General features: G+C 50.0%; 1 protein-coding gene across 3 annotated transcripts in view; it reads right to left on the minus strand.

The window, feature by feature from the left end:
* The window catches only part of GYG2 (glycogenin 2), a 35,045-nt gene extending 19,960 nt beyond the window's left edge, over positions 1 to 15,085 (minus strand). The window contains exons 1-8 of one of the 3 annotated variants that reach the window (XM_081041891.1): positions 14,939 to 15,085; positions 14,250 to 14,383; positions 11,100 to 11,241; positions 6,889 to 7,063; positions 5,168 to 5,330; positions 3,573 to 3,699; positions 1,538 to 1,760; positions 212 to 418 (exon numbers count right to left, since the gene is read on the minus strand). In XM_081041891.1, the coding sequence (XP_080898017.1) occupies positions 212 to 418; positions 1,538 to 1,760; positions 3,573 to 3,699; positions 5,168 to 5,330; positions 6,889 to 7,063; positions 11,100 to 11,241; positions 14,250 to 14,256 (1,044 nt within the window). In that variant the 5' untranslated portion in view covers positions 14,257 to 14,383; positions 14,939 to 15,085. The remainder of the gene's footprint in view (positions 1 to 211; positions 419 to 1,537; positions 1,761 to 3,572; positions 3,700 to 5,167; positions 5,331 to 6,888; positions 7,064 to 11,099; positions 11,242 to 14,249; positions 14,384 to 14,938) is intronic. The other 2 variants (XM_081041892.1, XM_081041893.1) reach the window with 2 other exon arrangements.

Raw genomic sequence — 15,085 nt, forward strand, 5'->3', positions numbered from 1 at the left:
TGGGGGCGGCTATTACTGGGTCGACCACAATGTGTAATGGCACCATGATGTAAATAAGTGCAGGACCCACCATGCCAGGAGAGACTGAAGACGGGCACCTGACCTCCATGTACCCCTCCCCGGGACCCCAAGAGGCAGGCGCTCTGCTCCCCGTCACAGGGGAGCCAACGTCTGATCGTCCATCACACCTGTGTGGAGTGCAGGTACTTACGTCTTCCAAACGGCCTGCTCCAGGTGATGGTGGCGTCTCATCCATGACCACACTCGGCTCCAAAGGGTCCTCAGCATTCCAAGGCTGGCTGGACCCCGTCGCTGAATTTGCACACGGCTCCCTGGCACCAGGCACTGAATGGGCACACTGCCCCTCGGCACTGTGAGCTGAATTGGCACACGGCACGCCCACGCCACGGAGGCGAGCCTACACACAGAAACGGACACACTGAGTCAGTACCCATTACATCTTTGCCAGCCTCTGGCTGCCCTTGGGGCCCCAGCACCCTTCCCATCCTCTGTGTGGCCAGGCTTTCCACCCCAACCATCTGTATTTGTCAAATGTAAGCTCACTGAATGAATGCCACATGGATTTGTGAAACTGGTCTCAAGAACCTGTCATGAGCAGGCCGTGCTCTGAAAACAAAAGCGAGGGGTCCCGTACCCCATGGCCAACACAGGCAACCCCAGGGCTCCTGGTGACACGACAACTCACAAAGTGACCTGTGATAAACAGAGAGGGTGACAACTGGTCCCTGAGAAAGCTGCAGCCTCTGGTGAGAAGGGTCACCCAGCACACGCTTCCGAGACGGACGTCAGGGTGTCATTTCTCAGAACCAGTGGACTCTGACTCTTACTTTCTTTCCTACACAACGTGATGCCCATACTCTCCCCACGGGAAACTCAGTGTCAGCGTCGTGCATACGAACAAAGGGACACTTGTGTCAAATGATCAGAGAAAAGCTCAGTCGTCCCTGAAGAGCAGTCCCGAGCACCACCAAACAGAAACAACAGTCAGCGCTAAAATATGGACACACATATGGTGGCCTGTCTCTTCACCCTCCTTCTTCATGAAATACAATACGTGGAAACAGCAGGGGTGGTATTTGCAGAAAATATACTCAGCGTTGTTCGTGGAGAGTTTATCTCCGTGTTTAACTCTTGCTTCTTTTTAAAATTTTTAATTACAGTTGGCATGAAATATTATGTTCGTTTCCGGTGTACAACGTACGGAATCCATAGTTAGGTAACGTAGAATGCCATCACCACGAGAGGTTCTGGTACCCATCTGTCACCGTGGGAAACTACGATGATATAATTGACGCTATTCTCAATTCCTGGGTTATTTACCTTTGTAATGTTTCAAGTATAGTCAGCAGACAATATTATGTTAGTCTCAGGTGTATGACAGAGTGAACTCACATTTATATTATAACTTAGGGTGCGATCAGCACGATACGTCCAGTACCCATCTGTCACCGTGTGAAGCCGTGATATTATTAACTCTATTTTCAACTGTCAGCTTCCAGGGGATTCTCCCTCTTACCGTGTGTCCTGGGAACGTGCTTTCGTCCTCGTCGTGGACGCTTCCATAAAGAGGCAGGATGCTTTGGTGGTAGATGGCCCACCAGAGGTTCAGGAAGGACGCCTGCTGCTCGGGGACTAAGCCGGAGCCCTCCTTTGAAACTGAGCCCGTCTGGGGATTGTAGGTGTAGTTCCACGGCTTTGTGGACCCCAGAAAGTGGACCACCTTCGCGCTGGAACCGAACCTGAGAAGGAAACACGAAGGATTCTGTTCCCAACTTGGAAGTTCCCAACTTGTCTCGTTCCCAACGAGACACACACAGAAAGCAGCCAACAGCCGTGAGACGCGTCCAAGAGAGCAGCACGTGACTACGTGTGTGTCCCGTGGGTTACTGACCATCATGGAATTACTGCTAGGTTCACTTGCAGCCGTTTTGCATGAAGAAAATTTAGAAAAGAAACCAATGGTGTCTAGCACCCCCTGACACTATACATAGTTATTACAACATTACTGACTGTATTTCCTATGACTATTTTGTAACTACCGATTTGTACTTCTTAACCCCTTCCTCTGTTGCACCCACTAGACTAATCGGGGGGGATCGCTTTGTAAAATGTCTAAGCACCATGCTGTACACCTGAAACTAATATAAAATAAGATTGAACGTCAACTATAATTGAAAAAGAAAGAAGAAACTCAGAACTAAAGCAAATGCAACCAGCCCCGAACAGGAAATTAGAGATTAGTAAGGGAGACATTTTTAGATACAGAGGTTTCCAATTACCAGTCAAAAAGAAAAGAGGAAAAAAAGAAAAATCAATGTTGGGAGTATTTCATACTTTCTATAGACCAAGAAACATAACCATTATATTGGATTCATCCCCAAAACAGGAAAAATAAATCAAGAGTCATAAAAACTGCCCATCTGAGAGTCCAAATCATCATCTCCTTAAAATAACAGGGACAAAAAAAAAAAAAAAAAAGGAAAAGAAAAATACCTTTTATAATAGCAGCTAACACAGCTGCAAACCAGAAAACTGACTTCTTTTCAAGGTTGCAAATTTTCCCCTCTCAGCTTTTTAAATTTGTTTCCATTATCACCACTCCCGTCACCCAGCAAACTTTTCAGACATTATTTTTGCCCCCAGGGTCACCTTCCCATGAAATTTTCACCTCACATTGGTACTGTGGACCAATGTTCCGTGTGTGCTTTACATATGTATGTGCTTTACATATTAAAAAGGATATGTTTTCACTCCCCAAGAACCCATTTCTGCCTCCTTCGGGGCAACGCGGCCCCTGTTAAAAATGCATGCTTGAGGCTTATGCATTTCCTACATTCTCCCCGAGTTTTGTTTTCATTTATAACAATGTGGCCCACAGCATATCTCAAATATTTTGGTTCCAGGACCTCTTGACATTCTTAAAAATCACCGAGGACCAAAATCTGTGTGTGTGTGGATTCCATCTACACACATTTACTGCACCAGAAATGGAAACTGAAACCTTCGAAAATGTATTTGTTCATTCGTTAAAATGCAACTGACCCACCAGACGTGAACATTAATTTAGTAATGTGGTCATGTAATATTAATAAACACTGATAGCAGAATTATGAAAACATGACTGTATTCTCAAAAAGATTATCAAAACAGCGACATTGACCACCCGAAGAGGAGACAGCTGGTTTCTCATCTCCATGTCTGTATTCACTGCCGTGCTTTACATACCCTTTAGCGTCTGTAAAGTCTCCCTGCGTGCTTATGAAAAAGTGAGAGTGAATGTGGAAAACAACATCTTAGAATTATCTCTTCAGTCGTGACCTCACAGCAGCTTACGGAGTTGTGGGGAACCCCTCAGGGGTTCCCTGGGCGACACTTTGGGAACCATTATGATTATGCCCAGCTGCCTTGAGCCCCTATCACATAAAGCAAGACACAAGCAGGGGGACGATCTATTTTTTTCTTTCTTTCTCCCAAACTGCCAAAGGCTGGTACAGCTGCTGAGTGACAAGGTTGCTCTCTGGCGGCAGGATGGAGCACGGTAGAGCACTTACTGTTTGAAGGCAGGGCTGTAGGTGTACGCCGTGTTACTGCTCAAATTATAGATGAACGGCAAGTGCTTGTGGATATCTGCCGTCGACCAGCTACTGAAGAAACTATTCAGTAAGCCTTGATCTGCCCCTACACGGGTAAGAAACACCCCACGAGGTTAACAAAGTATGGTGGAAGGGTCTTTTAGGGGAAGACCCTAAAGGAATACAAGGTGTGTTGGAAGGGTGTGACGTAAACACGTCTGTGCTTTCCAGGTGACTCATTACATTTCTTTGCTCCGCCCACTAACACAGGACTGTTGTCTCAAATGGAGACGTTGGTTAACACCATTGGTTTTAACCAATTACCATTAGTGAATACTATTCACCAATTACCATTGATGGTAATATCATGAATGACTCTGATACCATTTATGGTAATACCATGAATTAATAACATTAACTAATACATGAATACCATCGCGTTAATTTAAGAAGTCCATCTGCTCTCTACAATTGACCACGGTAGATAACCTAAACAATTAATAATAAAATCTCCTGCTGTCTCCAAGGTTCTCCACTCCCCCTCAATGAATTCTACATCACAGCGACACTGCTTTGCCCACCATGTTTCCCGGCTTCCTCAACTGCTCATCTTTACCTTCACTGATCCAGTATGTTCTTTGATGTCACAAAAATTCTACACATTTTTCCCCTCTATTAACGGTTGTGTGGTCAAATATTTGGCTTCTGGTTGGCTCACTTTCATTCTACCATGTTTCCCCGAAAATAAGACCTTGCTGGGCAATCAGCTCCAATGTGTCTTTTGGAGCAAAAATTAATATAAGACCCCCTCTTATTTTACTATAATGTAAGACCGGTCTTTAATATTATAATATAATATAATGTAATGTAATGTAATATAATATAACATAACATAACATAACAATATAACGTAGAATAGAATAGAATAGAGTAGAGTAGAGTAGAGTAGAGTAGAGTAGAGTAGAGTAGAATAGAATAGAATAGAATAGAATAGAATAGAATAGAATAGAATAGAATAGAATAGAATAGAATAGAATACTGGGTCTTATATTAATTTTTGCTCCAAAAGACGCATTAGAGATGATTGCCCAGCTAGGTCTTATTTTCAAGGAAACACAGTATGTCAGGGGTTGGACAACTTAGGTCTATGTCTGTTTTGGTAAATAAAGTTTTAGTGGGACACAGCGACTTATTAATTCTCGTCAATGGCTGCTTTCATGCTACCCCGTGCAGGGTTAAATATATGCAACAGACATAACATGGGCCATGATACTAAAACATGGATTGCCGGGCCCTGGAGAGAAAGGTTTGCCTACCCCTTCTGGATGACAAGGATTGTCGTACAGTATATATGCTACTAGTCATTCTTTCTAACCACAGAAGGTATCCTCAGTGGTTCTCTCTGTTGCGTATCTACTCACCACCATCTTCATTTATTCCGATCACCCTGCGTGGCCTTATTCCTTGATCTGTAACTTTCAGCGATTTCAAAGATATGGGCCATTCACAGATACGGGGGCATGGGGGTGAGCCAAGGGCATGGGTACACAAAGGTTCAGTGTCCCGTCACCTACCATCAAAGCTGCCGTGGTCGGTGGCGTGCTGCAGCAAGAGGCTATGTGTCTCCAGGGAAGGTTGGAAGACAAACACCCCGCTGTTGAAGCAATCCGGCCAGCCGGGATCTGGGGCCGCGGAGAACTCACCCCGATCGAACAGGTCATCGATATTGGACAGCACCTGGGGAAGCAGAACACGGGGTACCTGCACCAACACTCCTCTGACCCCCGGGGACGCAAGTGAGAAATCCGGGAGGGGCCAGACCACGCTCAGAGGCTGGAAACCGGTACCCAGTTTTGTGGGTGACTCTTTTCTCTTAGGCTTGGACAGTCACGTGACACAGGACGATGTTTTGGTCAAGAATGACTGCATATATGATGAGGGTCCCATAAGACGATAATGGAGCTGAAAAGTTCCCATCACGTAATGACATTGTAGCCGTCGTAGTAAAGACCTAGCTAGCCATTGTAACATTGTATCACGTGTGTGTGGGGACGCTGGTGTAGCCAAACCTACCATACTGCCAGTCCTAGCACATACAATTATGTACAGTACGTCATACATGGTAATGTTACCGCTTTATATGTACATGTTACTGTGTCATATACAGTGTATATGTTACTGTTTTGCATATACTTGTTACTATACCTTTTATCATTCTGTTAGCGTGTCCCCTTTCTACTTACTGAAAAAGAAAAGCTTTGCTGTAAACTGTGCCGTGCTCCCTGGCACATCTCACACATCTCGCGTTTACCGCGTCTTTCGGTTGCGTCATTCTCCCCTGGGCTTGGTCTCATCTCCTGTCGTTTTGTGCGGTCACGTGCTGTACAGGCGTGTGCCTGGGAACTGGAGGCTGTATCACACAGCCCAGGTGTGAGCAGGCTGTAGCATTCAGGTGGGTGTAAGTGCAAAATCGCCTAAGCACACGTTTGTCACAATGTGTCCCCGTTGCTAGGTGACACATGACTGGAATCAAAAGAGGAGTGAGCGAGTACGATGGCTCTGCAGTTTATGTCCAGCGATCGAAGGAACACCACCTCTGAAACTCAGTTGTTTTCTCAAGGTTCGTAAGACCCTCCATGCGACTCTCCTAACCACACACCTTCTTCCATCCAGCAAATGTGATCACTACAGCTGTGCATACCCAGGAATGCAGAGGTCTGCAGCTCAATATAATGTAATCGGTTGCCTTTGAAAACCTGACAACTAAATGCAGTCCCCTCCAGCACCTATTGGCTTTCTAAACTCAGTTGTGTTTGGGGAAAACAGAAACACAACACTACTCTGAAATGCCAGTATTCTTACCTTCCTCTCCTCCTCTTGCTACACGGCTGCTTTTGCAGAAGCAAGACACTCCAGAATGGAGCTCCGACCCTCCAACGTTAGTTAACCTTTCCACTTTCCAGCGGCTGTCTCTGTGAGCACCCAGCATGGGGTCCTGCCCCGCAGGTCACACCCCCAAATGCAATTACTCTACTTTGTGTAGATGAAATGACGTCACTATAAACCCCTCTTAGGGAATGAACGTGACTTCAAATCCCTCAGTGTCCTCGGAGGGGTCTAGGTATGTCCTATTTGACTGTGACCGGCGAACGTGGACACTGGTGGTAGATACGGGTCACCTGTGGGAACCCACCGACAGGTGCTAGCTGCCTGCTGCTGCATGTGTCTGAGGCCCAGTGTCTGAGGGGCCCCCGCTGCATGCCGCATCTCATCCTCACCGACCCGCTGTACTCACCAGGGTGTCTGCGTCCAGGAAGACACACTTGCTGTAATGGGTGAGGGTCCAGCAGTGAAGTTTGGTGAGGGTGACTCCAAGTTCTGGTCTCTTCAGAAACGCCAGGTGGATGTAATCTGCACTGTCTATCAGATTCACCTCGATTACCTCGTCAAACACCCTCGACAGGATAACCCTGGGGAGATACGTGCCAAATGCCAGGACGATAGGATTGCACACAGGAGATGTCCCTTCAGGAGGACACCCCCTTTGCTGCTCACACGCATGGAACCCACAAGGGTCCAAACTCCCAGCACACTCACGGCCGTCCTCATATCACGTAAAACGTGTGCTCCATCATTCCGCCAACTCGAAAAGCATGACCGACGCATGGAGTGGTCTTATGTATTTTGCCAGGACGGTTAGATATATCCGAATGAATATATCCAAAATATTTACACATAAAAATAATGTCATTTGCATACAAAGCAGCTCAAATTGTTATTATTATTAAATGCATAAAATTGTCAAAATATCCCCTTTTGGCTTTTTGTGGATGTCTGACACGTTTTAGGAAAAAAACAACTTGAAATCAATTAACACAGCAAAAGAGTTAAGAAGCACGGATTCAGACGAGCTCTTAGGAAGGGACTTCCTTTTGCAAAACGCATGGGCAGGGAGGACTGAGGACAGACCAGTGAGTGACCAACCACCATTCACGACAGTCGCTATCTGTGTTGATTTTCTGCATTCAAACCCCACACTGGTAGCTGCGTACAGGTTTACACTCACATGTTGCAAGACTCCACCTTTTATCAAAATAAAATTTGCCTCTGTTCCATTGATTGATTGATTGATTGATTTAGCTTAAATCCTGTTTCATCACAGCCTAGACTATGTCCTAAACACAGAAAATTAAGGAAGTGCTAAAAAAATTTTTTTTTTTTTAAATTTTAAAAAAAGGCTGGTTCGCACGTGAAAAGGACACAGGGAGCCAACCAGGAGACGCTCCCAACAGCCAACGCCGAAAGAATTTAAGCAGCAAAATAAATAACAAATAGCCAAAGGGTAAAATGAATATTCACAGAGCAATGCTGATATCATAATTCACTAAGTACACGGGGAAGAAGGAGTGGCTGTTCCTTACACAAGATGTCCAAGTCATAAATGTAGAAGGAATGGGGGGAGACAGTATAATTGGAAGTCAGTAACACCTGTTCCAGACAAGAGTCAGCACGGGGTGCTATACGCAACAGGAAAAAGATTTTAGGAGAAACGGCATATTTTCATAGTCTCACAGTATCCCCCCAAAACATTTATCAGTTAAAAACAGGAAAACCATCACTTTCCTGCGGAGAAACCCCATAGATAGCACCTTACCCAAGGGACCAAGGTTACCATCCGTAATCGCAAGACATGGTCACATTACCTATCCCCTGATACGATGCACTGAGAAAGAGTCAGCACTCCTGAGGATTTTGCTTTCCCCCACCAAAAATGCTTAACCTTAATGCAATGAGGAGAAGACACTGGACAAACCCAAACTGGAAGGGAGTCTATGAAACAATTGACCACCATTGTTCAAAAATATCAAGGTCATGACATTGTAAGGCAAGAGGAAGGGATTGTCATGGACGGCAGGAGATGACTAAATCGTGTGGACTCCCGGATTCGAGGGTGGAACAGAATCCTATTACTACCATTTGCCTCCCTTTATTTTCAAGAGTTTCTGCTGTGATCTGAGCTGTCTCCTGTGCATGTATAGTACACAGTCATTCATTTCTTGAGCACTGTTTCTTCTACGCTATTTGTTCTTTCTTAGATGCACATTGCATTTTGCTTGAGTACATCCACAAGTAACTCTTTGCTCCAAGGTCTCTAGAGGCCTATAATGTTTCAGCTTGTGCCTATTAGAAACAGTGTTATTTTGCTTGCAAATTTTGTTGGGCTGAATACAGAAATCCCATCTCAAGATGATTTTGCCCCAGAACTTTGAGATATCGATTATCTCCACCAGATCGACAGTGAAATGCATTTAGGACGCTTCCTCCATTCTTGATGCTCTGAAACGCAGCCCCTTCGTATCAACGTTTCAACTTTAGTTATTCATTCTACTGAATACTCAGGGAACACGCTCAATCTAACATGCTTGGTCGGAGCTGAAATACGATGTGAGTTATTTCCTTCTATTCCATTCCCTCTTTTTTTTTTTTTAAATGAAACTCCTGTTACTGGACAGATGTCTATCTTTTATATCCTTTAGTCGTTTTTTTCTTATATTCTGTCTACATTTGCGCTTTGTTGTTTTGCTGCATGCAAAGTAACTTTTTCTCTAAGCAAGTGCTATTTCATCACCAATTTGTCCCCTGCTTTTGGCCCAATTATTTAAGAATCCATGGCATCCCCATGGTTGTATAATGACCGTGGGTTGCGGAGGGCAGAGAGCTATCACTCTGTGTCACCACAAAGAGCACTGTCCTTTATGTCCTTCAGTACTTTCCTTTAGCACTGCTTGTCTCCCTAAAACAAATTCCTAGAAGCAGAATTCCCTTTCATGAATAAAATTGGGTTGAAGCGAGGTGCACACGCTCCTGGGTTTGTGACGCTACAGAAAGATCACCTCCCCCATCCCACCCTTGTACCACACGGCCTGCAAGTGTGGTCACTTTTGGTCACAGGTCACTGTCTTCCACGGTTCTGCATGTCCCAGAGGACACAAGGCCTCAGCCCTCCCACTGACTGCGAAACACATAACATGTCCCATACACGCTCAGCTAGTTCTGCAACAGCGAACCCTTCTCAGCATTTCTCAATGTTCTTTCCAAATATTTTAAAGTTCATCTTGAATAGACCAAAAGGCAGAAAAACAAGGTAAATGCTAACAGCTTCTAGTGCTATTTCCTCTGAACACTCGGCTTTGGCTCCCTCGTCTCCTTCTCTAGGGTCACCCCTGCAAACGGTCGGCTAAACCGAGATCCCTTCGGTCCCCTGGGAGCATCCAGAAGAAATGACGGGTCTCCTGAGGGAGCGAACGCCATTCTCGGTAACCGCGTGTCTCTCTGCCAACGGGAGGCTCCCCATCCAAGGCTGTGACGGACTCGCTGCCATTGTGTGGAACGCTGAGGGTTTGGGGTCTGTCCACATCACTGAATCTCAGGAGGGTATCCCTGTGACCCCGTCACCTCAAACCTGCCTGGCGATTTCAAGCCAAGCCATGCCGAGCAAGACACTGAATCGGGTCACCCCACGAGCACCCTGCTTTCCCCAGGACAGAGGCCATGGACCCGTCAGGGCAGGAACCCTCTTCTCCCTCTGGGCCCACCTCCCAGCACTTTCCTCTACGGACGCTGTATCTCCTGCAGTGTGAAATGACCAGGAGCCAACGGGCAGTCCCACGTAGCCTGGGCTTCTGCTGTACCCGCTGTGCTTCCCCTACACTGGGGTCTCCCGTCTTTCTCACACCCTCAAACCTACTCTCAATGAGCTCAGGTCAACATACAATATGACATCGTGGTGGCAGGTGGCAGAGTGCAGCTCTGGCTGAGTTGTAAGGAGCTCACCGGAGCACCATGGAAGAGCTGGCAGTGCCTTCCGGCTGTCTCAGGAGTTCCACCTCGGGATGCGGGGAACCTGGGCGGCATGCCCACTCTGCTCTTTACCACCTAACACACGCACGGCCAGCCTCCTGGTGGTTACCCCTCCTGTCTGTGACTTCCCCACATCCAGCCTGGCCTTTTCAGAGCCAACAAGCGACACACTAGACGTGAAGAACAGGACACCCTTGCACGGCCACCCAGAAATATCTGTACACGTGGTAACAGGGAGAAATCCGACAGGAAGACGTCTCCTCGCCAGGAACTGCAATCCTTGCCCACACATTGAAGGCTCTATGGAGCCAAATGTCAGCTGATGCCTTTCGGGCTTAAATCCTTCGCGTAGTTCACGACCATCACCTTTCAAAGTCTCCTCCCCCCGAAACTGACTTGTGCATCTCAGTCGCGGAGACAATGAGTGTTATCTAGACATACTGGATCATCTGTAACAGGGACCGCTCACATCACAGGGTCCCTCCGGGAACCAGGAGCTGAGGGCCCTTTACAAGCGTCAGACGCCCACCTTGACTGTCGGAGGTCCAGGCCTGTGAACAAGTCCCGAAACCACCGAGAGCCCCGGGGAGCTTGCTTCTCCATGGGGAGGAGCCCGCGGGGCACAGGTGCGTCTCTGGGTCTTACCTGAGCAGGCCGGACACCTGCAGCGTGACCAACACCACGAGCTTCCTGGTCGCCCTCTGGTTCCTCAGGGACTGCCCCAGGACCAGGGCCCCCTGGCAGTACACGTCATTGGTGGCCAGTGTCACAAACGCCTGGTCAGACACTGTGGGAGGAACACAGACACCAGGGTTACACTCCGAGCGGATCTGAGGGATGATGGGGTGACGGTCACCCCTGTTCCTAAGCTTCCCAACTCGGATGGAGTAACTCGTGGTGTTCACACACGTGCACAAGGGGCAGTTCACTTCCGTCCTTTCATTTAAACACACACACCATACACGACACACACACACACACACGTACGAGAAAACCCCAGACATGAGGCTGGGCCAACCAGAGCACGATAAAAATGTCCCGAAGCTACAACCCAGCAGACACACACAGCTACGGGCACCCCCCTTTTCTTTTGCACTCGAGTTTCACAAACACACCCCAAATATTTGAATCGTATGTGAAAACAAGCCCAAAGGTAGAAGGAATAGTCCGGTTATCTGCGTGATGCTGAGGAAGCCCATGCCACTCAAACGTTCTCTGTGAAGGAGCGGCCAAACCCCTTCCATTCTGCACAAACCAGCTGGAATGACTTCAGCTCGAGGACTACAGATCCGAGGTCGTGGGACAAGGAAAATCCATTGTTTGATCAACCACAATGTTCTCAGTTTCCTCCTGTCTCCACAGGAGAGGACGAAACTCCCCGAGCAGGTCTAATTTACGGCCATTTCAAATCGGAGTGAGTACTGAGGGCGTCAGCTTTGACAGGCAGTGTTCAACAGCTTAATTCCTGGGCCCCCAAGAGCTTGTTGCCAGGGGAAAGACTATGCATAAAGCAGCCCAGCCCTTGGACAGGCCACGGGGCTGTCTGCAGAAATTAAAATTCCCAGCACGCAGCCCGTGGCCAGAACACACAGACCTCAGTCCTCCAGAGGCATACCCCCTCCAGGCCCCATGCCCTCCGGGGGGAGCGCTGCGAGCCAGGCCCACAGACGGGCTAAATATAACAGGACGTGGGTGGCGGCACGTCTGTCTCCCTGGGGGCGTCAGCCTTGACCTTTACATTCCACGGAAGTAAATTCCCAAACATGCTTTTTCCAACAGCTGCCTGTCTACACGTTGGTGCTGGTTCTTGTTTTCCCGCTGGTTCTTGTTTTCCCCTTGGATTAAGAAGTTATGAGAACTCCTGGTGCCTCCACTGTGAGTTGAGTATTATGAATAGTAAATTTCAGAATGAAGCCTGCAGCTCAAACCTTAAACTGGCTGAAAACAACATGGTGTCTGCTTTCCAGGACATGGCACCGTTCACAGAAACGGGGGGAACAAAATCACAACCTATGGAAAGGGGAGGAGTGTAGTTTTGCCATGAAGAGTTGGAGGGGTGAGGCGACATCCAGGTGGGGAGGTCCCAGAAGCAGTCCCGGATGAGAAGAAAGGGGGGTGCGGGTCCTCAGGAGAGCTCATGGTCACAAGGACAAACCACCCAGGCCCAAAACAGACCACCCTGCTGACGGCCGGCCATCCAGAAAAGTGGACGGTGCAGCCAAATTGTCCTGCATCAAGTCACTGGGTGGAATCCAGAAGAAATGACAAAGGAATCAAAAACTGGTCCCTGCAAATCCTGGTTCTGCAGCTCCTGATAAGGACATACATGGAACTGTGACAGTGAATGGGGGTCAGGGGCTGAACTGTGATGTGTCCCTCCAGAACTCAATGAATGCTTGGAGCCCTGACCCCCAAGACCTCAGAATGAGACTGTACTTGGAGATGGGGGGCAGTCTTCACAAAGCTGCCTAAGATAAAAGACGCGGAGTGGGAAATCGTAAAGAGCGCTTGCCACCGGACTCTAAACACGGGTCAAAAGAAAAAAAAGATATTTTCGCAAAACCAAGTTCAGCCTGAAGACGGCGGGGGCTGACACTTGTAAAACCCATCTGGGAGAAATGTTTATTTCTGTTCCTTGCCTGTCCTCCACTCAACGTGTCTTCCAGCCACCCCACCCACCGAAATAACACACTGGCTTCCTCTTCTCCCCTCCCCGGTACTCAAAGCTGTTTTTGTTCCCTGCAAACTGCTGAATACCCACATGGGGTCTTCTAGCACGTTCCAGGGCTGATGGAAATGTGTCTGGATATCTGGGGTTGAATGCTGCCATTATATGGGGCCTGCCGGCTTTGGGGAAATGTGGTTTTTCATTCTAGAGAGCTCCAACCGCCCAGTGGCACAGAGAGCTTTCTCTGCTTCGGCTCCGAGCGGAGTCTTCTCAGGAATACAGCCCTTTCCGCCCCAACAAGTCCCCTTTCTAAGGCGGGAGAGGACGAAAGCAGCATGGAAGCCGCTGGCAGATGTATCAAATTGCGGCTCTGAATAAAAAGCAACCTGTTTGTTTGTTTGTTTGTTTGTTTGTTTGTTTGTTTAATGTGCTCATGAATGATCAGATGCGGTCTGGCCCAAGAGCGGGGCGCCCCTTAAGGATGGAAACAGGGCAGGCATCTCTTTCATGGGTTGGTGCAACAATTCCATGGCCATATATCCACACCTCTGGAGCCAACTGTCCATGTCGGCTGTCCACAAAACCCAGGGACAGGCACACAGGAAAGATTTTGAGCCCATGGGGACCAGGCTTTGCCCAAGACCCAAGCCGGGCTGCCACCCATCACAAGCCTGCTGCCCTGCTTCCGGATGGACCCCAAACCTTTACTGGGGTAACAACTTATGCTTGACGTCTGAACTCGGGAGGACCCCCAAGGCACTGTCTTCCCAGAGTTTTAGGGGCACAAATCTCTTCCCGTCTGACTCCAGTCAGGGAGAATGTGTGGCAGGCGGTTCAAAGCCATGGCCAAGAAACGAACCCACTGAAATCCCCAGGGCTGCTTTTTACAGCAGGAAAATGATGACATCTTTAGGCCCCCTTCCAGCTGCTGACACACCTCACCTCCAACTGCACCTGGCGAGGCCAGCCCCCTCCAGCCCCGGGCGACACTGGAGAGACAGGCCATGAGAGATGAGGGACTGGGGTGATCTTGGGGTGCAGCAGGGGTGTCCCCCAGCGCAGACTAAGCTCAGCTGGGCCCGCGGGAACGCAGGCTGAGCCAAAGGGCCTCTCCTTGTCCGACTCACCCGGCATGGTCCAAGGCTCCGCGCGCGGTGGGCAGCGAGGGGCCGTGCGCCTGGGTGCGGCGGGTGGGCTGTGGGGCCTCCAGGCGGGCCGAGCAGAATGGCCGTGTCCAGGGAACCGGCGCAGAGCTCCAGGCCTGCGGACAACACCCGTGGCTGCAGCCCAGCCCAGCGCCCACTACTCTCTCCGTGTCACCCGGGCTCCGCGGAACCCCGGTCCCCTCCCGGACTCCTGCGCCCCACGCCCCCTCCTCCGCGCTCGGGGACAGCCTGAGGCTTCCTGCCAGGCTCCGCTCGCCCCCTGCGCACTCCGGACTGACCTGCGCCTGCGCTGCGCCCTGGTCACCCCCGCGCCCCCATCTCCTCCCGGCCCCCGCACCCCGGCGTCACCAGCGACCCCGCGCGCCCAGCGCTACCTCCTGGCTCCGCAGGAGAGCCTTCCCCCCGCGAGGCTCCCCGAGTGCTCCGCGCCCCGCCGCGCCCCGCTGCGCGCCGCCCCTGGCCGCCGGGGCCCCCTCCCTGCGCAGCGCCCGCGGGTCCCTCCTCCCGCCCGGTGCCACCTCTGCGCCCCCCACCCCCTCCTCCGCACTCGGGCTGCCTCTACGCCCCCCTCTCGCGGTCCCCAGCCGCGCCCACGCGGCCTCCACGCCCCGCGCCCCGTGCGCCCCGTGCGCCCCGTGCGCCCCCGGCACCTCCGGCGCCTCCGGCCCTGGCCAGCGCGGGGAGGCCCCACGCCCGCGGCCCGCGATTGGCCGCTCGCCGGAAGCGCGTCCCGCCTCCGCCCTGCCCCGCGGGACCGGGTCTCCACCGCCGCGCTGCGCTCGGGGCCCGCGCTCCCG

This window comes from Rhinolophus hipposideros, assembly GCF_964194185.1.
Source record: "Rhinolophus hipposideros genome assembly, chromosome: X".
Classification (NCBI taxonomy): domain Eukaryota; kingdom Metazoa; phylum Chordata; class Mammalia; order Chiroptera; family Rhinolophidae; genus Rhinolophus; species Rhinolophus hipposideros.